The sequence below is a fragment of the Squalius cephalus genome (genome assembly GCF_949319135.1).
Source record: "Squalius cephalus genome assembly, chromosome: 18".
Classification (NCBI taxonomy): Eukaryota; Metazoa; Chordata; class Actinopteri; order Cypriniformes; family Leuciscidae; genus Squalius; species Squalius cephalus.
The window spans coordinates 35,545,232-35,571,352 of NC_137139.1; the positions used below are offsets into that span (position 1 = coordinate 35,545,232).

The 26,121-nt window shown below is 39.5% G+C and overlaps 1 protein-coding gene across 2 annotated transcripts in view; it reads right to left on the reverse strand.

The window, feature by feature from the left end:
- Window positions 1–2,033: 2,033 nt before the first annotated feature.
- The window catches only part of syde2 (synapse defective 1, Rho GTPase, homolog 2 (C. elegans)), a 44,583-nt gene continuing 20,495 nt past the window's right edge, over window positions 2,034–26,121 (reverse strand). For both annotated transcript variants that reach the window (XM_079848253.1, XM_079848252.1), the window contains exons 3-7: window positions 24,654–25,780; window positions 16,870–16,996; window positions 13,747–13,928; window positions 10,240–10,471; window positions 2,034–6,244 (exon numbers count right to left, since the gene is read on the reverse strand). In XM_079848253.1, the coding sequence (XP_079704379.1) occupies window positions 5,592–6,244; window positions 10,240–10,471; window positions 13,747–13,928; window positions 16,870–16,996; window positions 24,654–25,780 (2,321 nt within the window). In that variant the 3' untranslated portion in view covers window positions 2,034–5,591. The remainder of the gene's footprint in view (window positions 6,245–10,239; window positions 10,472–13,746; window positions 13,929–16,869; window positions 16,997–24,653; window positions 25,781–26,121) is intronic.

Sequence of the window (26,121 nt, forward strand, 5' to 3'; positions counted from 1 at the left end):
CTTTGAAAACTCTGTTCATCAAAAATGGTTTCCACAATGTTTTCAACATTGATAATAATCATAAATGTTTCTTGATCATCAAATCATCATATTAGAGTGATTTCTGAAGGATCATGTGACACTGAAGACTGGAGTAATGATGCTGAACATTCAGCTTTGATCACAGGAATAAATTACACTTTACTAGATATTCACATAGAAAACAGATGATTTACATTGCAATAATATTTAACAATATTACAGTTTTCTTTTTTTTCCTTTTTTTTTTGGGCATTTTCAATCAAATAAATGCAGCCGTGAGCAGAAGAAACTTCTTTTAAACACATTAAAATCTTACCGATCCCAAACTTTGTGCTACAACGCTCACTTTGCATTCCAGTTTTGGAAGCAAATGTTGCAGATAATGAGTCAAGAAAGAGAAACCACAACTGATGATTTCTGACCCATTCCTTACACTGGAAATGAAGGTCAAATTGTGCAATGCATTATGGGATGCTGTTTTTCATGCAGTGTGCTCTGTTAATATTCTGCATCTCTTGAATCGCCTTAATGTATGAGTGTGCAATAACACTAATTCACAAACTCATACATATTGTGTGTGTGTTGCATGAACCGAACAATCCCGTCTTCTGTTCATTCTCCAGCTGCATTAGTCTCTATCTCATCGTTTTCTCTCCTTAATCTGTTCCTGTTGGGCAAACAAAGGCAGTTTTGACTAAATCTGGCCGCGTGTCAACACCGATAAAGCTTTTTTCTCCTTTTTTCTCCGTCTGATACTCTGATAGACGTGTAATTTACAGACTTCTAGAGCGCAATCTGCAGATTTTACAGTGTAAATGTTAAATGCACAGTGATGACATCAGAAGGATCAAACTCAACAAATCGCACGGCCAATCAAAGGTCATCTCTTCCAGGCAGCCAATCACAACGCTCGGTTTCACATCAAAGGGATTTGACTGGGCCAATCGCACGTCTGAAGTGGAGCCAAATGCTGAAAGACATTTCAGAGAGGTATGGATGTTTATCGTAGACAGCAAAGCAGGTGTTTCTGAAGACGAACATCTGATCAACTGTATTCAGCACAAACTCTGCTACAATAATGTGTGAGCAGCATGTACGTAAAAGTTTGTAGTTTTCAGAAAATGACATTAATGTGTGGTTTGTGGAAAAAAAACGAGGCCATAAAACCTATAGCTACTGTTTTTTTGTTCACAAGACTTTTGAAAACTGAATCACGTTCACTGCGCAAAATGCTTTTCTTACTTAGTATTTTTGTATTGTTTCCAGTCCAAATATCTAAAATCTCTTAAATCAAGATGCATTTACTAGATGAGTAAAATGACATATTATGTCCTGTTTTCCAGTTTTTGCTTAAAACAAGCATCTGCCAATGGGAAAGAAAAATAATGTTGTTTTTGTTTGAATTAAGATTATTTTTCTGACCCCATTGGCAGATAATTTTGCTTTTTTTTAAGCATCAACTCACTTAATTTTGATTAATTCCCCCAGAAAACAGGACATAATATCTTATGTCATTTCACTCATCTAGTAAATGCATCTTGATTTAAGAGTTTTTAGATATTTGGACTGTAAACAAGACAAAAATAGTCTAGAATATTTGCTTCAAAACTATGTGAAAATCATCCTGCCCACTCATTCAGATAAAACAATATATTGCTTTTAAATTCGAAGGCTGATTGCGACGAAGGGTCGAGGCCTACAAATGCATCCTACTCTCCCCGGGCCGTGAACGATAGAACGAGTGGATCCTTCACAGCCTATCCCAAGGGCCAAGATTCATTGCATGCCAGTGTTTTTTTGGCAAAGACTCACCTGATATATCAGACTGATGATGACTGAGCTGCCGTGACAGATCGCCAGCTAATGTTCCACTGACAAATTACAGGAACCGAAATGTGAATCCGCAGAGACTCACTGTAGCCTGACCTTGCTTCGATCACATGACCATCTGTGAAGATAAGCTGCTAAATATATCAAGGCATTTAACGAAAAACAGTCGAGTCATCAGGGGCTGCATGAAAAAAACTTTAATGTGATCATATACTTCTCAATATCAGTACAAATAATATCTGCTTTAGTCGCACGTTCATCTTAGCACAACCAAACTTTTACAAAAACCAGGAAAAACAGGAATGTTTTTATCAAAGCAGCTTACAAGTTTCCTTCTTGCTGACCATGGATCGGTCGAAATCCCTGATCTCTGTACGACAGGGAATCTGATCCCAAATCAGGCTTCAGGAAACCAGATTCAACACTCTAAAGGTGCGGCCACACTGGATTTACATCAATGCACATTTAAAAGCATGCATACTGAAATCTGCAATCTGGAATAGATAGTTAGCATTCTGAATTTAGCATGAGCATCTCATTATCAAATGAGAAGTCCATATGCAAGACATCATATATCCAATTTATATAGCAAAAAAAGTATGTACTTCATACTTTTGCATACTTAAAATCTAGTGTGACCGCCTTACTGAGAGAAAACTGAGACCACGGCCACCGAACAAACCTCCAGTCGACTGCCTTTATTTGCTGGATTTGGTGACGTTGGCGACGTTTACTCAAATTTATTTTTAACAAATCCTTTATTTATATCTTTTATAATGAGATTTTCAAGCAGACTGTAGCATTTCAAGCTGTGGAGACCGAAGCACAATCAGAAAACGAACAACCCGTGTACAGATTCAGTCTTGGATTCACAAGAACTGCAAATTTACAACCGAGCCGTAAATGTGAGCAGCTGCCAAATGGAAAAAAAAACAAAACAAAATTAGAATTTCACTGTAATCAAAATGATCTCTATCTACACGCATAAATACATCCCGCTGTAGGATACACTGAGAAACACTTTATTTTTGACCGTAAAGCTTTTGACCATGCAATGCTCAAATTTCCTGCACTTTCGTGACCACAAAATACTCAAAATCCATACTCATTCTGTGACTGTGGGTTATATCATTACATAGACCCAACAAAATATATATATATATATATATATGTATTTAAGGCTGATCTACAGGCCAAATACTACAAGGTAGCTGACGAACATTTAAATATGCACAAACTGAAGTGTACGTCATCGAAAATACATATTCCAACTATATTCCTATATACATACATGTGTCTGACAAATACTGATGAGTTTGTATCCCTGGACTGCTGAGAATGATGCATTTACAAATATAATGATCAAAAGTGGGACTGCTGTCGTCATGGTGTTATCATGTTACCACGATCATCACAGAGGCCATTTAGATTGCCCTTTTAATTTTTAAGTTAAATTTTGTGTTAAGGGTGCGCCCATCAAAAGCAACATAAACATCAGCAATTTTAAGTTATTATTAATAATTTTTTTTCATCATTAAAGTTCTGCCTAACTATTATTAAATATTAAATTGACTATTTACTACAAGCATATTCATTTTCCGCTGTCCATAGCTTAAGCAGGATGTTTGAAGTAATTTTACAAGGAAAAAAACTCAAACATCTGCTGTTTTTATCTCGACTGCAACCTCAACTAGACCAGCAGCGTTAGTCGCTCCCTGAATGAAAGTGTGTTCGGTGTCTGTGACTGCTCTTAGAGAGCCACCTTCCAGCAAAGTTTATCTCCAAAACATCTACCTGAAAGTTAAAAGATTGTAGTTAAAGACCTTGATTAGAATTAGGTGCATTTAATTAGAGCTGGAGCTGAAGGTGGCCTTCCAGGAGCAGGACTGAACACCTCTGGTTTAGGGTGTAAGTGTTAGTACAGGATTAGGGTTAGGATATAACATCCAGAGATTAGAAAGTAAGGTGCAGGGATCTCAAACTACTAGCTAACACCATCTCAGTAGGTAATTTGCATTCGAGACCCCTGGTGAAGTGTTCAGGGTCATGGGGGTAGGGTTAGGGTAGGGCGCTCAATCCTGCTCCTGGTGATCTACTTCTTTAGGTGATCCCCAATTAGCTGGTTAAAGTGTGTTTGGAGGGATGGAACTTAAGTCTATAGGAAGCAAGATCTCCGGGATCAGGACTGGACACCCCTGGTTTAGGGTGTAAGTGTTAGTACAGGATTAGGGCTAGGATATGACATTCAGAGTTGAGGGTCTAAGGCTCAGGGATCTCAAACAACTAGCTAACACCACCTCAGTAGGTAATTTGCATTCGAGACCCATGGTGAAGTGTTCAGGATCATGGGGGGTAGGGTTAGGGTAGGGCGCTCAATCCTGCTCCTGGTGATCTACTTCTTTAGGTGATCCCCAATTAGCTGATTCATGTGTGTTTGGAGGGTTGGAACTTAAGTCTACAGGGAGCAAGATCTCCAGGATCAGGACTGGACACCCCTGGTTTAGGGTGTAAGTGTTAGTACAGGATTAGGGTTAGGATATGACATTCAGAGTTGAGGGTCTAAGGCTCAGGGATCTCAAACAACTAGCTAACACCACCTTACTAGGTAATTTGCATTCGAGAATTCTGTCATCAATTACTTACCCTCATGTTGTTCCAATAATATTACCCTTATTTTAATCTTTCCCATAAGACTTTCGTTCATTTTAGGAACACAACTGAAAATATTTGTAATGAAATCTTTGAGATTTCTGTCCCACCATTGAAAGTCTATTCGCCTAAAAACTCTTACGTTTCAAAACGTTTATAAAGAGATTGTAAAATAAATTAACTGGGTGGTTTAATCCAAGCCTTCTGAGGAGACACGCAAGAACCAGTGAGGTTTGTTCTCACGCGTCAAGCAAGTACAGTTGAGCTTCGGTTTATGTTCGCTGATAGAAGTCTTATGGATTTGGAATGACGTGCGGTGAGTAAATGATGGCAGAATTTACATTTTTGGGTGAACTATCCCTTTCATTAGAACTGGAGCTGAAGGTAGCCTTCCAGGAGCTAGACTGAACTCTCCTGGTTTAGGATAAGGTTAGGATAAAACACTCATAGTTTAGGAAGTAGAGTGCAGCGATCTCAAACTACTCGTTAAAACCACCTAACTAGGTAATTTGCATTTGAGACATCTGATATAGGGTTAGGGTAGGGTGTTCATTCCCGCTCCTGGTGATCTGCCTCTTTAAGTGAACCCCAAAGACCTTGATTAGCTGGTTCAAGTGTGTTTGGAGGTTTGGAACTGAAGTCAACAGGAAGCCGGATCACCATGAGCAGGATTGAGTTCCCCTGGTTTAGGATCTGGGATGTATCTGTAGTACCTAGTTCTCCCACCGTAAGGCTTTACACCTGTACCTGAACTAGCCATGCCTCTACCAGCAGGCCCCATAAGTGCATTGGTTTTCATCGTAATGTTTTGTACCTCTGTAGAAAGTAAAAAGCTCTCGCTGTCCTAAGCACCACCTTGACACAATGAAGGCACCTGGCGCACCCCTCAGGGTTCAATGAGTTCTTCTCATAAGAAGAAAAACAATAACGCGATCAACAACATGGAGACCAGGAGACAAACAAAAACACAAATCAGAAGTGAGGAATGTCTTCTTGTACATGCATCCCAAGTGTGCATGGGAGCGAGAACGATCCACAGCGCTTAAGCTTGTAGGGAATCACCACCATATTTCCACTGTTCTGGTAAAGAGTCAATAACCTACGTTGAGCTTGTTCTTGTTGAGCTCCCTCTCAAGGTTGCCAATGAGCGTGTCGATGCTCTCCTGCAAGTCCCGTAGGTTGACCCTGTTGCTGAGTACTGGGCTGATCTCCTGGATCTTCATGTAGGCCTGGTAGGTGTGCTCTTTGGGTCTGTGCTCCTTGTAATCGGGGAGGATCTGATCGCAGGGGCTGATAGGTAGAGGTTCCTCTACTTGTAACCTATCCAACTCTCCTGTATCCTCTTCCTCACTCAATTCCTCCTCTATCTGCATTTCCTCAACCCTCTCCATTGCCTCATCCACCTCGCGAAACTCTTGTTCAGGGACCACATCTTCAGTACCCTTTGGTAAATCCTCCTGTACTGCGTTCAGTGGCTCTTCACTGGGAACGTCGTCATAGTCGGCCTCCTCCAGGCAGCTCGGTTGGAGGTACGTTTCCCGGCATCGGCTCCAGTCTCCGGCGTAACGGTTACTGGGACTGTCCAGACGTCCAGGTCTGGGTCGCAAAACTCCAGCCATGTCCGCCTCAGTCAAATTCAACACCTGTGGACGCTCCTTTCTCCTCCTTACGGCAGCCGTCACCACTGGGAGCGACTCCATCGGGGCAGGAACCGGAGATGAAGATTTACCCTGAGCGTCCACAACTAAAAGAGAAAGAAAACAATGGGTTTATTCATTTGATTACAAATTAATGACACATTTCAGATGATGAGAGAATGTATGGAATAACCAGTGTTGGGGAATGTACTTTGAAGTAATTATTTTACTAGATTGAAGCTATTAAAGGAGGCAATATCTTTGTACACATTAAAAAAAAGATTTACTAAAATGAACTTTACTAGCACTACTTGATAGAGAGAGGAGAATTTAGGCATTTAGACTTTTAGTTAGTTACTCCCCAACACTGACAATTACATATGGGGTTTTTCCATAAAAAATTCAAAGCATGCAGAACAAATGAGACGGATGCCACAAGACCCTAAAAAACTCAAAGATCCTAACTACCGACACCAACCCAATTTGGCTAAACCTCGAATACTTTTTGTTGAACTCTGTTCCCCCAAAACACAACCTTCTATTAAACTACCACAAACGTTGTAACTCTGGCTGATCTGGTGAAGGAAAGTGGCACAACAGAGGCAAGCTATCATTATTTTTAGCTTCTATTTGAACAAATCTGCATGCTAGCAAGATAATGAGATCATGAAAGAATAGCAGAAGACACGCAAAGCACACCCGTTAATCCAGTTTACCTGCCCCGATCTAAACCCTCTGGTGATTTTAGCTGCGGCCTACATGTGATGGGACGAGTAAAATAAACAGACAAGCAAAAATTAATATGCAATCTACAAATGAGAGCTAAATGATTAGATATGTTGCTCTGAAGTCCAGAGTATACTTGATACTTTATATTTTTGACAGCGTGCGCGAACACAGGCGGTCGGCGCATGTGCTCTAAAAAGTTTCTAGAGTGTCTGCGCTATTTCACTCCAGAAGTTATTACAGATAAAAATGTCTTTGTATTCTTTTAAACGAATGTTGGCAGCTCTCACTTTACCCCCTTACTCAAGTCTGTTGTTGTTGCAGTCTCCGGTATTTTGTTGTTGTTCCTTTTCTTTAGTTTTGTTTTCTACTGTGAAACAGTGGTCCGGTACAGTGTTGCCATCTTGTGGAACAACTGATTAGTGCAAAAATGAAGAATACCGCAGTGCTTCAGCCTTAAATTATGTGTTTTTTGGGGGGGGTTTTAACAATACAAGTACTTAAAGAATGGGCTTAAGGCAAGAATTTCTATGTACACATAACCTGTTAAGCATATGTGATGGTTTTAACTTTGATTAATGATGTTAGGTGATTACCTAAGCTGAGTTAACTATGTTGTTTTGTTTGAAATAGAAATATAATTTTTTGGATATAGACGGATTTTGAGAGTTCCTGAGGTCAACAGCAAATCAAAACTTTTCTTTTTTCTTTTTTTTTTAAAGCATAAACCTAAGAAACAGGCATAACACATAACAAAGAAGGACTGCCACAGCAAAACTTGAAAATCTTAGCACTTTTCATAATACATATCGTTTCAAGGCAGCTTTACAGAGCTTAGATTTGATGTGTGGATATTTCTTACTGAAAAAACAAAACGTGATTTACAACACAATCTGGAATTTTCTCATTATCATGGTACATACAAATATGGTGGGCTGCTTTTTATGTTAGTAAAAACGTTAATGCAAAACTGACTAAAAATACAATATGTGCACATCATTGCAGAAAATAAACAAACTAGTGCTGGACAACGATTAATTGCGATTACTTGCATCCAAAATAAAAGTTTGTGTTTGTATTTTGTATATATAAATACACACATATGTATGTATATATTTAAGAAATGTTTGCATGTATATACTGTATATATATATTTATACATAATTTATATTATATATAAATATTTTATATATAAATTTTAAAAAAATCCTAAATATATACGCATGTGAGTGTATATATATATATATATATATGTACAAATTAATCATACACGTACACACACGTATATTATGTAAACACAAACTTTTATTTTGGATGAAAGTAATCACGATTAATCGTTGCCCAGCACTAAAACAAACACATACACACTGCAGAACATGCGCGACTAAATCGTGTGCCCATGTAGAGACACACACACACACACACACACACACACACAGTTTGACACACAAGCAGACAAAACGTCCTCCGCCCCATGGCCTCATGGGAGTTCTCCACGCCTGACGAAGGCTCTTTTATACAGCGAGAGGCCAGTAAACGGGCGATTGTTCTGCTGAGTTGAAGGTTAAGACAGGAATGTGTGTAATTATAGACTGAGGTTTAATGTACCGTTCCTCCGTGCTGAGAGAAGTCACACACACGGAGGAGACGAGACCCCGAACGCACAACAACACAACACACACGCCTGAGCCTTAAAGAAACAGCGCACCTAAATGTTACACTTAAAGGGGTGGTATAATGCCCCTTTTCACAAGATGTAAAATAAGTCTCTGATGTCCTCAGAGTGTGTGTGTGAAGTTTCAGCTCAAAATACCCCACAGATATTTTTATATCGCATGTTAAAATTGTTACTTTTTGAGGGTGAGCAAAAACGCCTCGTTTTGTCTGTCCCTTTAAATGCAAATGAGCTGCTGCTCCCGGCACAGGGGGTGGAGCTTCAAGAGCTCATGTCCTTTTACCTCACACACACATGCACTGAAAATTTCAAAAACTTTTAGCCTTTTATGTTCAAACCGGAGTCAGACAATGATGGAGAGACTCGAGAAGAAGTGACAACATGTAGACAACATTTCTGAATGGTTAGTTGATGAATTTATGAAGCTGATGTGTAGTTATCTTCTAGTCATTGATTAGCATATTCTGTCTTGATAATCTATAAATCGTGTTCAGGGGGCGGGGTTTATGTAAATTCTAGGGTTGGTGATGTCACTAACCCGGGAGGAATGTGGTGTAGTCTCTACCAGCCGTTTGTTGTAGTCCTTAAAAAGTGATTTCTGTAAAAGCAAATATCTCCCTTTGCTCTGAACTTTGAGCGTTGTAACTTTGCAGATGTTGTTTATGCTCAAACAGCAACATTACACACTAACTAAAGTTAGAAAAGTCAAATCATAATCAACCACCCCTTTAAAGACACACTTCAGAAGTTAATCAATCACCGGTTTATTCATGTACACCATATTTCACTTTATTTATTTTAGTATTATTATTATTATTATTAATTATTATTATATTTCACTCTACATCGTTCGTGCTCAACCAAAAACAACTGCACTTCCGGGAACTTCATAATAAGAGTCCCCTTCTTCCTTTCGGTAAACAGTCATGTGTAATCTTAAACTATATTCCGCACAGAGGTGTACATGTGCACGAACACATTATTTTAATGTCTAAAACTTAACACTAAACACGACAATCCTTATGCTAATGTTCTGAAGACGTATGACATCTTCTGTGGAGGATGAACACATCTAACTGTTAAAAGTTTTAAAATTTTAGCAGAAAACTGCAGGCCGGCCTTAATCTGAGCAGGTGACATTAAAAAAGAGCCAGAGCTGAACACACACACACACACACGCACTCTTGTATATGTGGTTTACATATGAGATGTCCTCTCAGAATACCCATCTCATTATACACGTGTCCTCATAAACCATAAGAACACACACACACACACACACACACACTAAACCTTCTGATGACAGATAACAGATTTATAAATTATTCTCATTACAAATTCGAAAAGAAGCACCATAAAACTATCATAACAACATTCAGCCTCGCGTCTCTTATTGTGTTTCACGGAAGAAAGCAAAACTGGTCCGAAACAAACGTGTGTGAATCTCACATAACGTTTATTATAATGAGAGTAATGAATAATAACGAGTGCAGTGTTCTCACCGGGCCAGAGCTGGAGATAATGATAATGAAGCGATGTTGATTATAATGAGAATAATTAAGTGATAATGTACATCCAGCCGGTTGTTATCTCAGAATAAACCCTGACAGGGGGATCAGGATCAGGTCTTCATCAGCCTGAAGGGGTTTACTCTAAGATCACACACACACACACACAGAATAAGGAGTGTATTGTTCTCACCGGGCCAGAGCTGGAGCAGATAGTGGAGCACCTCGATGTGCTTCTTGAAGTGCAGAGCGCTGGCCAGCTCCTCGGAGTCGATGAAGACCCGGTTCCCGTGACACGACGCCTCCTGCCTCTGGCTGAGCAGAACCGGCCCGAAACACACCGCCAGGTTCTGGCAGGTCATCTTGTTCACCTCGTGATGCGACGCCACACGCTTCAGGTGATCCAGGAGCTTACGCAGGGTCGCCTGGTGAGCAGAAACCACAGCTGAAAACCACACTGGAGTAAAAGTGCAGATCCCTTACAGCGAAAATACGTCACCAATTCCAATCCGACTCGAGTAAAAGTCTTACACCGTGTCCTGACTACACGCGACGCGATAAAGCTTCTTCTCCATGTTGATCAGAGTGTGTGTCCTATCCAGCCGCGACGGCGACACGTGACGATTCTATTCTAGAAACGGTTTCTATTTTTCTGCGACGTCGCGCTGGAACAACAAACACAAAGTGTGGCGATGATAATCTCAGGCGCTGTTTATGTGCTTTATTTAATGTTAAAAGCTTGTAATGTGACTCTGAATATCATTTAGTGCTCCAGCTTTGAGGCTGTAAAAGCAACAGTGGATAATTCACCTCAGATCCTGAAATTAAACAAATGGAAACAAGAACGCTCAAACTGTGAACAAACAAGTGTATTCTTTGACAGAGATTGTTTTAGTAACTCAGTCGCCTATGTGTTTGAATAATGTTTAAATGGTGTAATATTTGTGAATTAGATTATGTAGATACTTATCCATTTTCTTGCGAGTGCCGTCAAGATTACTCTCTGGTGCCGCGAGACTCCGCCCACACACTGTTCTGATAGGCTGACTCCACCCACACACTGTTCTGATAGGCTGACTCCACCCACACGTTGTTCTGATTGGCTGACCCCGCTCACACACTGTTCTGATAGGCTGACTCCACCCACACGTTGTTCTGATTGGCTGACCCCACCCACACACTGTTCTGATAGGCTGACTCCGCCCACACGTTGTTCTGATTGGCTGACCCCGCCCACAACCTGTTCTGATTGGCTGTGGGTTTTGATTGATTTCAATGCATCTCGCAGTCGCGTCGCATCTAGTGTGGACAGACAAATTATTTGTTGCTGGAATCGTATCGCGTCTGGTTAGGACACGGTGTTAGAGTAGGCTATCTGATTTTAACAGTACTTCAGTATTTTACTCACACTGGCTCAGAGTCCTGCACGGGTTCGGGTACCCGCGGGTATCCGACGGGTGACCCGCAATTTTTTCTCAAACGGGTGAAAAATATCCAACTGTGTCGGATACGGGTGCGGGTCGGGTCGGACACGGGGGAAACACGGGTCTAAACACGGGTTTAAAACAATCACATGCAAACGTAAAAATGCATGCATATTTTTAGGAACACATCTACAAAAAATATGCCTGTATTTCAAGTTGATAAAATAATTTTAAATCCACATCAGTTTATTTGTGCCCACGCGCCACGCCCTCCCAGGAATCTATAACGTTACCTAGGCTACTTTCACTTTCAAATTCATCATAACCGCGCGCGCGATTTTTGTTTGCAGTCGTCCATGGATGCTGAGGAGCTGAAGAAAAGAATAGCTAGTGGAGATTGTAAAGTTGTCGACAATACGTCATCAAAAATCAAGTCCAGGAGAAATCTGGAGTTATCTGAAGAAAATATTGTGAATGGCTTATTTACTGCATGCATTTTCGTGTTGGATAGCCGCAAATGTGGAACTTCGTCGCTGAGGAAGCACGCAGATAACTGGTAACGTTAACAAACCAAGCAGTTCTATTGAACAGTATTTTTCAATTTTAACACTGTTAAGTATGTGTGGTGTGCAGGGCGCGTTTGAACCCAAAATTGTCAAATGTAGGCTAGACGAAATGGCGTGGCAGATATAGTGTTGTAGCCGCGTCTGTTCGACTGGTAAAATGTTATTAGGCTACTCAGTTTTGTGGAAACGTTAGCCATGTTCTTCATGTATCGGCCTTTTGACAGCTTCGGCTGAAGTTGTCCTTGTGTTAATTGTCGTGTAATAACTTCTGTATGAACTGGCAATAAACATTTTTGTAAATGTGTCTATAATGTGATTGGCTAAACTGATTTTATTTCGGGTGCGGGTCGGGTGTCGGTTCTATTTTAAGCGGGTCGGGTCGGGTGCGGATTTGAATTAGTGCTGCTGTCGGACAACGGGTCGGATGCGGTTTTAAGCACTGCGGGTACGGGCGGGTGCGGATTTACAAAATCAGACCCGTGCAGGATGCACCTCGACACCTTGAAAATAAACAACTGATTTGTAAGATGAGAAATCGTGTTAATTTTCTAATATCAAAATAAAACTGAATATTGCAATAAATCAGGGTAGACACGACAGCCTCTTAAACGCCTGCAAACTCTCGAGTCTCAGTTCAGCTCAAGTGCACAAAAGGCCACAAGTAAACCAATCTGTGACCCTGGACCACAAAACCAGTCACATGGGTCAATTTTCTGAAATTGAGATTTATACATCATCTGAGAGCTGAATAAATAATCTTTCCACTGATGAGTGGCTTGTTATGATAGGACAATATTTGGCTGAGATACAACTATTGTAAATCTGGAATCTGAGGGTGCAAAACAATCGAAACATTGAGAAAATCTCCTTTAAAGTTGTTCATTTATGTTGGCGATTGTGCAGCATTCACTCACAGAAACACAGATTTTATATATTTACGGTAGGAAATTTACTAAATATCTTCATGGAACATGATCTTTACTTCATATCCTCATGATTTTTGGCATAATAGAAAAATGGATAATTTTGACCCATATAATGTATTGTTGGCTTTTGCCACAGATAAAGGGTCACACATCCTTCAAAACGGTTTATTTATAGCAGATAAATAAATGAATGTTAAGTAAAGTTAAATAGTCACAGTGTACTTGCACTGAAAGCGCTGGTTTCGGCCTCATCATGACCTCATCTCCTAAATCAAACACCTGATTCAGCAAATACCTGCTAATGCACACACACACTGCTAATGTAGAGCGTCATCGCTGACCAGTGTGAGTAAAGGCGAAACACACAGATACAGTTCCTTCACTGTACCATAATATGTTTGCAGATATTGAGGAAACATTCTCGTGAACACTTCTACAGTTATTTTACTCTGAAATCTGCGTTTCCAGGCTGGAATGTTTGTTATTGTTTTGGTCTGTGATACTGTACGTTGCCAATTTTCATTGTCCATTCGCTCGTTCCTGTTGCGTGTCTCAAACTGGCGACCCGTGTGAGCGTCGAGTCTGCGGAGGCGGGGCGGGAGAAACCACGATCTCTGATATTTTGATTTGGACTGCAGTACCTATGTCCACCATTAGCTGTCAATCTTACAGACTGCACCTTTAGGTACAGTAGCTAATAACATTTACTCAAAAACTTCACACCACTGGCGGAAACACACAGGTGAGAACATGGATAACAGACGCTTCCCGAATATTCCCGTACCTTCTCGACGTCGGGCAGGATCTCCATCAGGCTGACGGCGTTGTCCGTGTCGATCGGGTCGTTCTCGCACACGCCGGTTCCCATGAGCAGCGGCCGCTTCGACATCGACTCCAGAACCGACTCGTACAGCGGCGGAGTGATCAGAGGATGAGGAAGCTCTCGCAGGAAGTCCTTCAACACGCCTGCAGACACACACAAAAATATGATTATGATAAATAATTTCAATAAATGAAAATGTAAAAAAATTAATAACTTATAAGAATTAGATTAAATAAATTAAGAAAAAAACTTACATAAATAAACAAACAAACCATTTTTTTTTAAATATGACAAAAATTAGATTATACTAAATCCATAAATAATAGATTAAAACATACATTTAAATAAATACATAAATAAAGAAATACATAAATGTACAAATTATAAATAAAAAAAAGTAAGAATTAAATCAATAAAAATAAAAATAAACAAAATAATATAGATAATGTTTAAATAAATAAATAAAAATAAGAAAATAAATAAACAAATAAATAAAAAGTAAAATAATTGATAAAAATGTAAAAATAAATAATAAAAATAAGACTTAAATAAATAAGTAAAACACAAATAACTAATAGGAATTACATTAAAAATTAAGAAAAATCAATCAAAGAAAAAAAGTAAATAAATAAACAAACAAATTAAAAAAATATAAGATAAAAATTTGATTATAATAAATCCATAAATAATAGATTAACATAGATCAAAATATAAGTTAAATAAATATATAAATGTACAAATTATAAATGATCAAAATAAGAATTAAACCAATCAATAAAAATAAAAATAAATAAAATAATATAAATAATATTTAAATAAATAAAAATAAGAAAATAAATAAACAAATAAATAAATGTAAAATAATTCATGAAAATTTAAAAATAATTCATAAAAATAAGACTTAAATAAATAAAAATGTAATATCTAAATAAATAATAAAGAATAATATTTGAAATAAATAAAAAATAAGAAAATACATAAACAAATAAATAAATGTAAAATAATTCATAACAATTTATGAATAAACAAAGAAATAATAAAAAAATGAATAACAAGAATTAGATTAAAATAAATTAAGAAAACTTGATTTAAAAAAAAACAAATACACAAATAAAAAAAATAAACAAACAAAAATATGACAAATAAAAATTAGATTATAATAAATCCATAAATAATAGATTAAAGGAGGAAGTCCACCAACATCAAACATAAAAATAAATAATAAAAATAAGGATTAAAATAAATAAACAAATAAATGAATGAATGTAAAATAATTCATAAAAATGTAATAATAAATAGTAAAAATAAGACTTTAAATAAATAAAAATGTAAATAAATAAAAAAAAAATTTTTAAGTAAATAAATACACACACACAATTGAATGTGTGGTTTACGGTGCTGAGCCAGAGCTGAATACAGACACACACACACACACACACACACACACACACACACACACACACACACACACATGTCTGGTTTACTATCTTTGTGGGGACTCTCCATAGACTTAATGGTTTTTATACTGTACAAACTGTAGATTCTCTCCCCTTACACTAACTTTAAACAACTGTCTGTGTTTTTACATCTTCAACAAAACTCCTTCTGTGTGATTAATAAGCTTGTTTCCTCATGAGGACCAAAACAAGTCCCACAAGCATTTCAGACTCAGCGACAGAGAGATTTTCCATCGGCCAATTAACAGACTGTAAATAGAAGCGCTAATTCAGTCAGACGTGACCTCTGACCTGGGAAGTGTGTGTGACAGCAGCATGTCATGAGCAGGAAATAAAGACACACACTCAGTCTCTCTCTCACACACACACACACACACACACACACACACACACACACACACACAACCTGCCTAATGTACACTACACTATATATACTGCATACTAATGTTACAGTGTGCATTCAGCAATGACAAACATTATTGTCACATGACATTCAGTCATCATCTCAGAAATAAATATGACTATTAAGCATTTTTTAATGCAACTTAATGCAAACGTGTCAACTTTTGTCAGAACACTGAAATAATTAGTAATGAAGTAGATGTTTAAAAACCTCTGGTTGACTTTGAGTTGAGGGTGTTGCATTGTGGGATATTTGACGTGTGTTCTGGTTGTATATGTCACATTTTAGCAAGTATTTTCATACACCATACTTCTAGTTATTACTTCTGCGCACAGAACGCCAGGTTTCTGTATGCACAGAATATCTTACACTTTTTAAATATATCTACACTTCCTTAATTATATATTGCAATATTAAACATGTATTGAGGTCATGTGACAACAGTTTAACATACTACTATGTTAAACATTCATAAATGCATAAATGACTGCATAGATGCACAAATAAATGCATGAATAAAAACATAAATAAATAAATGCATGAATAAATAAGTGCATAAATAAATATGTGCTGAATAATGTTGATATGTAAATGTGGGCTATAGATAGCAAAAGACTGATTGGCTGGCTGGCTGGTGGCCAGATGCATGATGGGACTTTGAGCCACACATTGGTTTAAAAGGCAAATAAACACCACCTGCTCATACAAAACTACACAGCGGGCATCAAGCTCACACACACACACACACACACACACACACACACACACACACACACACACACACACACACACACACACACACACATAACGGTGAGGAACACCACACAGAAGCTTCAATGCTTTAACACAAAACTGACATGAAAATCTTCTCAATATTGTTTTTAAAGTCTCTTCTGCTAATCAATCCTGCATTTACAACATACAGTGAGATATGACTCCAGTGTAGAACAGCTGTTTTCCTGCCAAATCTCAACCAGGCCCCGCCCCTTTATTCTGCGCATGAATTATTATAATGAGGAATATTGTGACGTGTTCGTTCCCGGAAGAAACTCAAGACTACAATGGAGGCGTTTCAGGAGTTCAGAAACACTGACACTGATATAGAGAAGAACTCAACGTTACACACTAAAGAAAGATGGAAAAGAAGAATAGATGCTCTTTATTGCTCCAAAAATAAGCATAAATAGTGTGTAAATGTAACACACGTGTCACACGTGTTCATACCTGTGATGACGTTGATATCCGGGTAGTTGTTTTCCGAGAGCTCGACGCTGTGACTGTCCCTCTCGAACGCTTCCCGAAGCTCCTTCTTCACCGCAGCCGAACCACAGAGACGATACAGACCCACCACCTGTCAATCAAACACACCAGCTGTCAATCAAACACGCCAGCTGTCAATCAAACACACCAGCTGTCAATCAAACACGCCAGCTGTCAATCAAACACACCAGCTGTCAATCAAACACTCCAGCTGCCAATCAAACACACCAGCTGTCAATCAAACACTCCAGCTGCCAATCTAACACACCAGCTGTCAATCAAACACACCAGCTGTCAATCAAACACACAAGCTGTCAATCAAACACTCCAGCTGCCAATCTAACACGCCAGCTGTCAATCAAACACACCAGCTGTCAATCAAACACGCCAGCTGTCAATCAAACACGCCAGCTGTCAATCAAACACGCCAGCTGTCAATCACACACGCCAGCTGTCAATCACACACGCCAGCTGTCAATCACACACACCACCTGCCAATCAAACATATTAGCTGTCAATCAAACACACCACCTGCCAATCAAACACACCAGCTGTCAATCTAACACACCAGCTGCCAATCAAACACATTAGCTGTCAATCAAACACACCACCTGTCAATCAAACACACCACCTGCCAATCTAACACACCACCTGTCAATCAAACACATCACCTGTCAATCAAACACACCACCTGTCAATCAAACACATCACCTGTCAATCAAACACACCACCTGTCAATCAAACACATCACCTGTCAATCAAACACACCAGCTGTCAATCAAACACACCAGCTGTCACATGACATTCAGTCATCATCTCAGAAATAAATATGACTATTAAGCATTTTTTAATGCAACTTAATGCAAACGTGTCAACTTTTGTCAGAACACTGAAATAATTAGTAAGTAGATGTTTAAAAAACTCTGGTTGACTTTGAGTTGAAGGTGTTGCATTGTGGGATATTTGACGTGTGTTCTGGTTGTATATGTCACATTTTGGCAAGTATTTTCATACACCATACTTCTAGTTATTACTTCTGCGCACAGGACGCCAGGTTTCTGTATGCACAGAATATCTTACACTTTTTAAATATATCTACACTTCCTTACTACTATGTTAAACATTCATAAATGCATAAATGACTGCATAAATGCACAAATAAATGCACAAATAAATGCATAAATGCATGAATTCAAACGCAGGGTTCAGTCTTGTATTCAAACGCAGCTGAGCACATCCAGCAGTGATTCATCGTCACAGCATCCAACACACAGAAGAACATCCCAGCAGTGTGAAACAGCAGCTTGATTCAGACCAGCGGTGTGTGTGTGTGTGTGTGAGTGTGTGAGTGTCTGTGTGTGTGTGAGTGAGTGAGTGAGCGCGTGTCTGTGAGTGTGTGTGTGTGTCTGTCTGTGTGTGAGTGTGTGTAAGTGTCTGTGTGTGAGTGTCTGTGTGTGAGCGTGTCTGTGAGTGAGTGTGTGTGTGTGTGTGTGAGTGTGAGTGAGCGCGTGTCTGTGAGTGTGTGTGTGTGTCTGTGTGTGTTAAACTCTAAAAATGTCAACCAGAGGAAATAATAGCTTGTTAAAGCAGCGGAGGAGTTTCCTGAATCCACTGAAACCTTCCTCTTTTCTTCCGCTACTGAAGGACACATCCTGACTCTGGGCTAGTCTTCAGTTCCGCTGTCACTCCTCATGTGACCACAGACTCCACGCGACCGCTAACCTGACATGCATTAAACCAAACCAGGAGTTTCTCACTTGGGCAGCAGCCAAACGTCTCCACAGGACTCCGGAACGGCTCTTTAGCAGGTCGAGCTTTAGAGGTCACAGGCTAATGCGTGAAAATAGCAGTTCAAAATGAGCAATAATAATTCAGAAATTTTTAAAGAGAATTTATGAATTCAGAGTTCACCCAATTTAAAAATATAATATAAATAAAAAAGTGTAAAAGAGAATTTATTTTCCATTTTTAGATGAACTATTCCTTTAAAACCCTCTGGTGTTCTTCATGTGTTGGTCAAAAATGACTGATTTTTTTATTTTATTTTTTTCAATGAAAGGAATGTATTGTATTTTAGTTTGATAATGTGTTTTATTTAATATTTTGCATTTTTAGGGGATTTTATGGTACTACATTGTATATATACGCTGTATTATAATCCATTTATTCACTTTTTGAGCATAAAAATTTATTTCCAACTTAAACTGTGGTAAATCTTGAACGCTTTAGAGCGACAGACTGAAGTTTGATCTCTGTTCAGAGACGACACTTGGCAGATTATTGCTGAAGTGATTTTTTTTTTAAAAGGTGAACTTAAAAAAAGTTACAGAATTTTACGTTTATTGTTATGAAAAAAGCACAAAAATACTATTTTCAATTGTTATATGAAATCTTTATTTTCAAAAACACATTTTACTCTAAAACTGCAAGAAAATCAAAGCCATAAATCTAAACAAGTCGTGTTTTAAATTTGAGTTTGATATCTCATAAAACGATCTTTCAGTGAGAGTGTGTTCGGCTGCAGTACCAAACGCTTCCACTAGAGGAAATTCGTCTCATTCATTTCCAATGTGCGAAAATACAAGTGTGACTTACTTTCAGGACCATTTAACCTTTTCAAATCATGTCCATGATTTTTTTTTTTTTTTTTTTGTTCACATAGCAAGTGCCAAAACCTTTACTACATTTCGTACCATTCTGATAAGGTAAAAAAATAAATAAAAAAAAAACGTAGAATTTTTCGTTCAAAAATTACCAAAGAGCACCAGAGGGTTAAACAGGCGAGAAGGGCTGGGGAAAAACCCTCACGGCACACAGCCAATCATTAACCCACACAAACACACACTGGGTGGAAGTTTCCCGCGGCCATAGTTCATAAGAAGCAATCCTTCAGCATACGTGACCTTCGTATGTCGTGCGTCTTAAGACAAACTAGAAAAGCTTTACTAAAGTTCCCACACACAGTGATCAGCAAAGCTTTGACCTTAAAACAAGTTCACTTATTTCAGTTACCAAGAATATTATAGTATTATAATATAATACTACAGAACAACCACCACATAGAATCTACTTCATATTAGCTTTTTAGTGAACACAATTAATGTCTTAAACTGTAGTGTGCTACATTGTTGTCACATGACCTAGCATATTCACATTAGTAGAAACATCTAATTATCATCTCAGAAATAAATGCAATAATTGCACATTTGTGCATTTCATTTCAGTGAAAAAAGGCCGTTTTAGCTGTAGTGTAGGGTACTTAAATACTGCACAGTATATACTGCATAGTGCATACAGTATATAGTGCAAAACAAATGAGGAAAAAGCTGAAAAATAGTATGCAATAGTATGAAGTATGCAACAACCAATGTTTTAAACTAGTATGCTGCACTTGTCACATGACCTCACTATGTTGCATGAATCCAGGAACAATTCTTGTTGCTTTTGGCTACAAATGTAGTCGTTCCTTCAGATGCTAACAAATCTTAAACACTGCATACTAACGTAAAATAGTATGTGACTTTTTTTAATGAAAATTTTGGCCGATACCGATAACCGATAATTCTTTATATTTGAAAGCCGATAACAGATATATTGGTTATACACTCAATCCAAAATTGTATATAATTTTCGAGAGCCTGATTACAAAAACAAAAGTCTCACCATTAAAAGCCATGTTGCAAGTAGGGATGTCCCGATCCGATCACATGATCGGAAATCGGGCCCGATCACGTGTTTTCAGACTCGATCGGAATCGGACGTTACCTCCCGATCAGGACTCGGATATATATATTCTCATTATTTTTTAACACATCAATATTTATGCGGTGGCACAGAGTTACGCTGGTTTCACATTGCACGCGTTAGTAAGCAGCGCAGGAGCAGTGCGTATGGTGAGCAGGAGCAGGACACGCGCGTTTTGCTTTCACACTGGCAGCGTTTGTCACGCGCGGCTGAACCGCGGGTTGTGTAGGCTACAGAGTCAGACAGAGTACTCCATAATGGATAAGTTGGCATTGCTTTTTTTCGTTTTCAAATACATTTAAGAGAAAAGACTTGTCAAGAAGCTTATTTTATTAATAATTTCATATAACTTTTGTTTCATCTTTGATTTTATTGTTATGGCAACAAGTTTGTTTTTGGACATTTGTTTTCTTTTTAAATTGCTGTTGGTCATTTGATTGACAGTTTAAAACACAATAGATATCATCAATGCACTTTTTGGATAAAACTGCGGTGTATTTTGGCCATGATCAATGTATTATCACTTTAATTCAGCAAAAGCGGCGCAGCAAAAATAGACTCGGCGCCGAAACGATCGCGGCACTGCTGCTTCTGCTCTGCTACGCACTGCCGCGCCGCCTCTGCGCGCGGTGTGAATGCTCTAAAGCCTGGTTTAATCTGGTAACATGGGCGGCGAAAAAAAATACGCGCTGCACGCTCTGCTAACAGTGCAGTGTGAAACCGGTGTAAGAGTTAGGAGTGCAGTTCCTAAAAGCACATTACTGGCTTTGCAAACACTGTAGCACTTTTATTTTTTATTTGTTTACATGCCTGCCGGGTATTTTAAGTTGAGGTGCTATTTGTTTATATATTAGACTTTTTTTATATTTACTGTTGCACTAAAGTCCAAAAGTGAAGAATTTATGTATTACTTGATTGTTCAAGCTACCTCACAGAAGTGCTCTGTTTGTTAACAGAGTTGTTGAATGTTAAAATAAGGTGAATTAAATAAAAAATAAGGAACATCCTGGATCTGTTTTTTCGCTCTTCTTTATTCTTTTTTTATGTATTAAGTATCGGATCGGGACTCGGTATCGGCAGATACTCAAAATCAAATGACTCGGACTCGGACTCGAGGGCAAAAAAACCTGATCGGGACATCCCTAGTTGCAAGCACACAATTATAATGTTCTCATTATAATTTTACGTAGCTTGTATGACAGGCTTGTGCTGCAAATGCTGCACTTAACTGTGTTTTCCTTTCTTCCAATCATATTTAAAGCAATTGAAAATAATCCATTATTTATTGGCTTTCATATATCTGCAAAATTTTCTTATCAGGCCGAAAACGATAACATTAAAAATGAACATATATCGGTCGATACTGATATGGTCGGCGATATATCGTGCATTCCTATCTACACAGTTGTCACATGACCTTGCTAGGTTACATCATCTAAAAAAATTACAGCACAAGAGTGCAACTTCAGAGAAGCGCAAGAAAAACATGCTAAACTTGATATGCGGATATACTGTGTATATGTATACACATATCAGATATATGGGCTTTAGCTGTAGATTTAGCATTCGGAGGCTAATAAAACTTCACAAAAGGGTTATCTGAGGTAAAAAAAAAAAAACTTTAAAGCCTTCCCAAAGGATCTACTTTAGACCAAAGGGGCTGAAACTTTCTCAGCTGGTCCAGAATCAGATTTTCCATGTGTGTGTATTGGGGTACATCTGATCTGAGAACAGCAGACAAGAGCTGTTTTGAGGGTTGACAGCAGACACACTTGGTGGGATGAATGGACGAGAACAGCATTAAACTCTGGGTGACACTGTAACAGAGACAGATTTTGTGTGTGTGTGTGTGTGTGTGTGTGTGTGTGTGTGTGTGTGTGTGTAACAGAGATAAATGGCTAGAACTTTGGCAATATGCCTGTGCACACAAACCATGGAGAGGCCTTGCTAAGCTTGTTTGTGTGAGTGTGTAATGTCCATGGACAAGGACTTTAGAACGGTTGGCGAGCTCACTTTAACCAAAGCCTAACAAATGACAGAAGACACTCGTACACTTCAAGGCAAAGTGCGTAATTTCTGGGCAACTAGGCTACATTCATACTGCAAGTCTTAGTGCTCCATTATTTTGTTTAGCTGTTCATAGAATTTTTAAATGCGGCGAATATCAGATTTGAGTGTGAACTGGTCACGATCTTGAACTGGCCCGCATGTGCAAAAGATAAACAAGCCACAGCCATATCACACTGGTCACCCACTGAACCCACCCTAAGCAGGGAAAGCCAGGTTGCTGCTGGAAGAGCTGTTAGTGAGGCCAGTAGGGGGCGCTCACCCTGTGGTCTGTGTCTGTTCAAACCAAGCGGCAACCTTCCTGTCTCTCTCTTGAATCCAAAACGGAAGTGACTTAAACTGCAATTCATCGACTGGCCACTAGAGACCGGCTGCAAAAGAGTCAATCCCATAGACCCCCATGTTAAAATGCCCAACTTTACAGCAGAAAAAAAAAAACATGTTTACAGCCTGGTGCAAAAAGTGGGTTTGGTCTATATAACAAATCTTGCCCTTCATGACGACTGTGAGGGGGGTGAATTTTTTTACAACTCAACCGTTTAAATTATATTAAGCCTCAAAGTTGTGCATAATTAAGGGCGTGGCCACTTGAGTGACAGGTGGATTGCTGCTGATGTCACTACTAGCCGTTTGTCTGCTGTCTGTTAGCATCAAGTTACCTCAGCTAATCCGCCTCGCTGCACATTTTCGTTTATCCGGGAATGACGCGCTAACAAGATGGCGACGACCGGCTCCGCCCACTTTGGGCTTAAAAAATGCTCTTCAGGAACACTACAGGTGACGTCACACACACTACGCCCATATTTTCTTTTACAGTCTATGGTCCTAACGCCCCAGTATAGTGATGGGAACACTATACTGTAACAAGCACCATTCTTCGGATGAGACATTAAACCGAGGTCCTGACTCTCAGTAGTCATTAAAAAATCCCATGGCACTTCTTGTAAAGAGTAGGGGTGTAACCCCGGTGTCCCGGCCAAATTCCCTCCATTTGCCCTTATCAATCATGGCTTCCAAATAATCCCTTCCCACTCAATAGGCTCTATCACTCTCTCTCCTCTCCACCTATAGCTGGTGTGTGTTGAGCGCACTGTCTCCAAGTGGACGCTCCACACTTGAGGTGGTTGTGGAGAGACCCCTGACATGATTGTAAAGCGCTTTGGGTCTACAGAAGTACATAGTACAGCACTATATGAAATGCAAAGATGGTATGCAGCATGCTGTCATACAGAAGTACACATGGAGGTAGGACTGCACGAATAATTGCAATTGACATGAAATTGAGCCGTGCTGCACTGACAAGCTGCACATAAAATAATCGCAGCCTTTGCCAAATCCCGTGTGGTTTCATTTCGATTAATCGTGCAGTCCTACATCTGAAGTCAAGGTTTACACATTAATTTATAAGGTAAAGTGGTGCAAATTGGTTTGGATGAGAAGGATGAGGAAAAAAGAGAGCAAAGTCTATTGTTTTACTTGTATAGAGCTGCCAACATTGTAAGACCTCACTGTCACTCCACTGACTACCTTGGCAGCTGTCTTCCATATTAATATGGAATATCGGATATGGGAAATTTCGCCTGCAGTCTGAATCTAAGCCATACAAGAGTGCGTTATTTATGGGCTACTAGAGGGATTGAATTAAACTGCAAAACTCAAGCAAGTTTCACAAACATTTCTACTGCTCTTTCTGACCCATCACTGTTAGCCCCGTTTCAAACTCTTCTAGGACTCTTTTGAATGTGCCACCTTGTGATGCTGCTCATAAAGTCGACGTATCAATGGCTTATTTACAGTCAGAGATTAAATTGGAATAGGAGAACTTTGTACCAAGTAATTTGGCACAAAATAATTACACAGTTCACCTTTAAATTGGAGATTTGATTAGGAACTGCATGCAGGTTAAAGAGCCTAAAAGATCTGCTGCCCTCACTCACCTGACAACCCCTCCTCTCGATCTCAGAGATGCATTTCTCGATAAGCAGTGGAACCATTAATCCAGATGCTTCCCGTTCCACCACACGCCAAGCCTCTACGCCGAACACCTGCGTTTCGTGATCCCCATCCGGGCCATCGAGAGAGTTCTGCCTCTGCTCCATGAGACTCAGCTTTACGTAGATCATCCCACGCGGTTCCAGACGGACCGCAAGCTGGTGTGTCTTACTCACGCGAAACAACGCCGGGAGAATCACGGATCCGTGGCAGCACACCCGGTTCCGTCGTGGCGTTGATTCCCAACTGAAGACCACAAGTTTGAGGTGCTGAGCGTTCTCCAACTCGATGTTAAAGGTGTGGTCCATGTCCAGAAAAGCCGTGCGACAGGTTAGCAAAGCCGTACGAGCTTTATTGACGGAGTCCACCTGAATGGCACAGTAGACATTGCGGGAATCGACCCGCGGTGGCTTCAAGTCCTCTGCACCATAGAAGTGCAAACTCATTAGTCCCGAGATGAACGTTAGGCACTTCGGCTGCTCGGAGAAACTGTACGATCGGAAGGCATCGATATCCAGCTCTGTGCCGGGAAGCTTCGGACTTCCGCCATTCCCATTGGGATCTCGGGCTTTATAGTTCTTTCTTTCCGAGTTGCCGTGTTTCCCCGACTTGGCCACAAGTTCAGGTGAGTCTCCGTCACTTAGATAACCTCCCTTACTTGCCGATTTGGGAATGCCGCCACTGTTGCTCCTTCTTTTATCAAAGCTGTGCTGAGTAGAAACACTGCTGTCAAGATGGTACCGCCAAATCACATTACCACTCGCCAATGCAGTCGTAACACCCGACGGAGACAGTCTGGGCCGGGACTGGCCCAGTTCTGCAATCCCATTGGCTCTAGTTGAGTGAGCCCTTGGTTCTGATTGGCTGTTGCTGATGGACACATTGCTAGGTGTCCCTTTAACACTAAGCTTCCGACTAAGATCAGGCAGCTTCTTCATCTTCATAGAAAGTTTCCGGACAGTCCGTGGTGACTTGATTTTATCGGGAAAAGACCAGTTGATAGCTGTGCTCCTTTTAGCTGGGTTTGGACTAGAAGAGGGAGAAAGTCCACCAGTGGATTGCTCTGAGGGATCTATGGGAAGAAAAGGAGGGTTAAATTAGTAAATTGCCCCTAGTCATTGTGAAAAACCAAACCTAAGTCTTTTTTGAAGTCCATGCTATGGTGAAAATCCAGCTTTTAAATGTTGTTTATGTGTCTATGAGGTGTTTTTAATCTGCTTTAAGACAAAGCATGTGTAAATTCATAAGTCGACAGCATTGCTGAGTATTTCCTCCTTAAAACTGCAGTGAACCAAAGACAGTCTCAAAAACACGCTTTGAAATCGCTGGTGTTTCTGACGTCATAAACTACCTTGTAACCAATCAGATCAACGTGTGATCGTCAACCAGTGGATCTCTGAGCTGAGTGAGTGA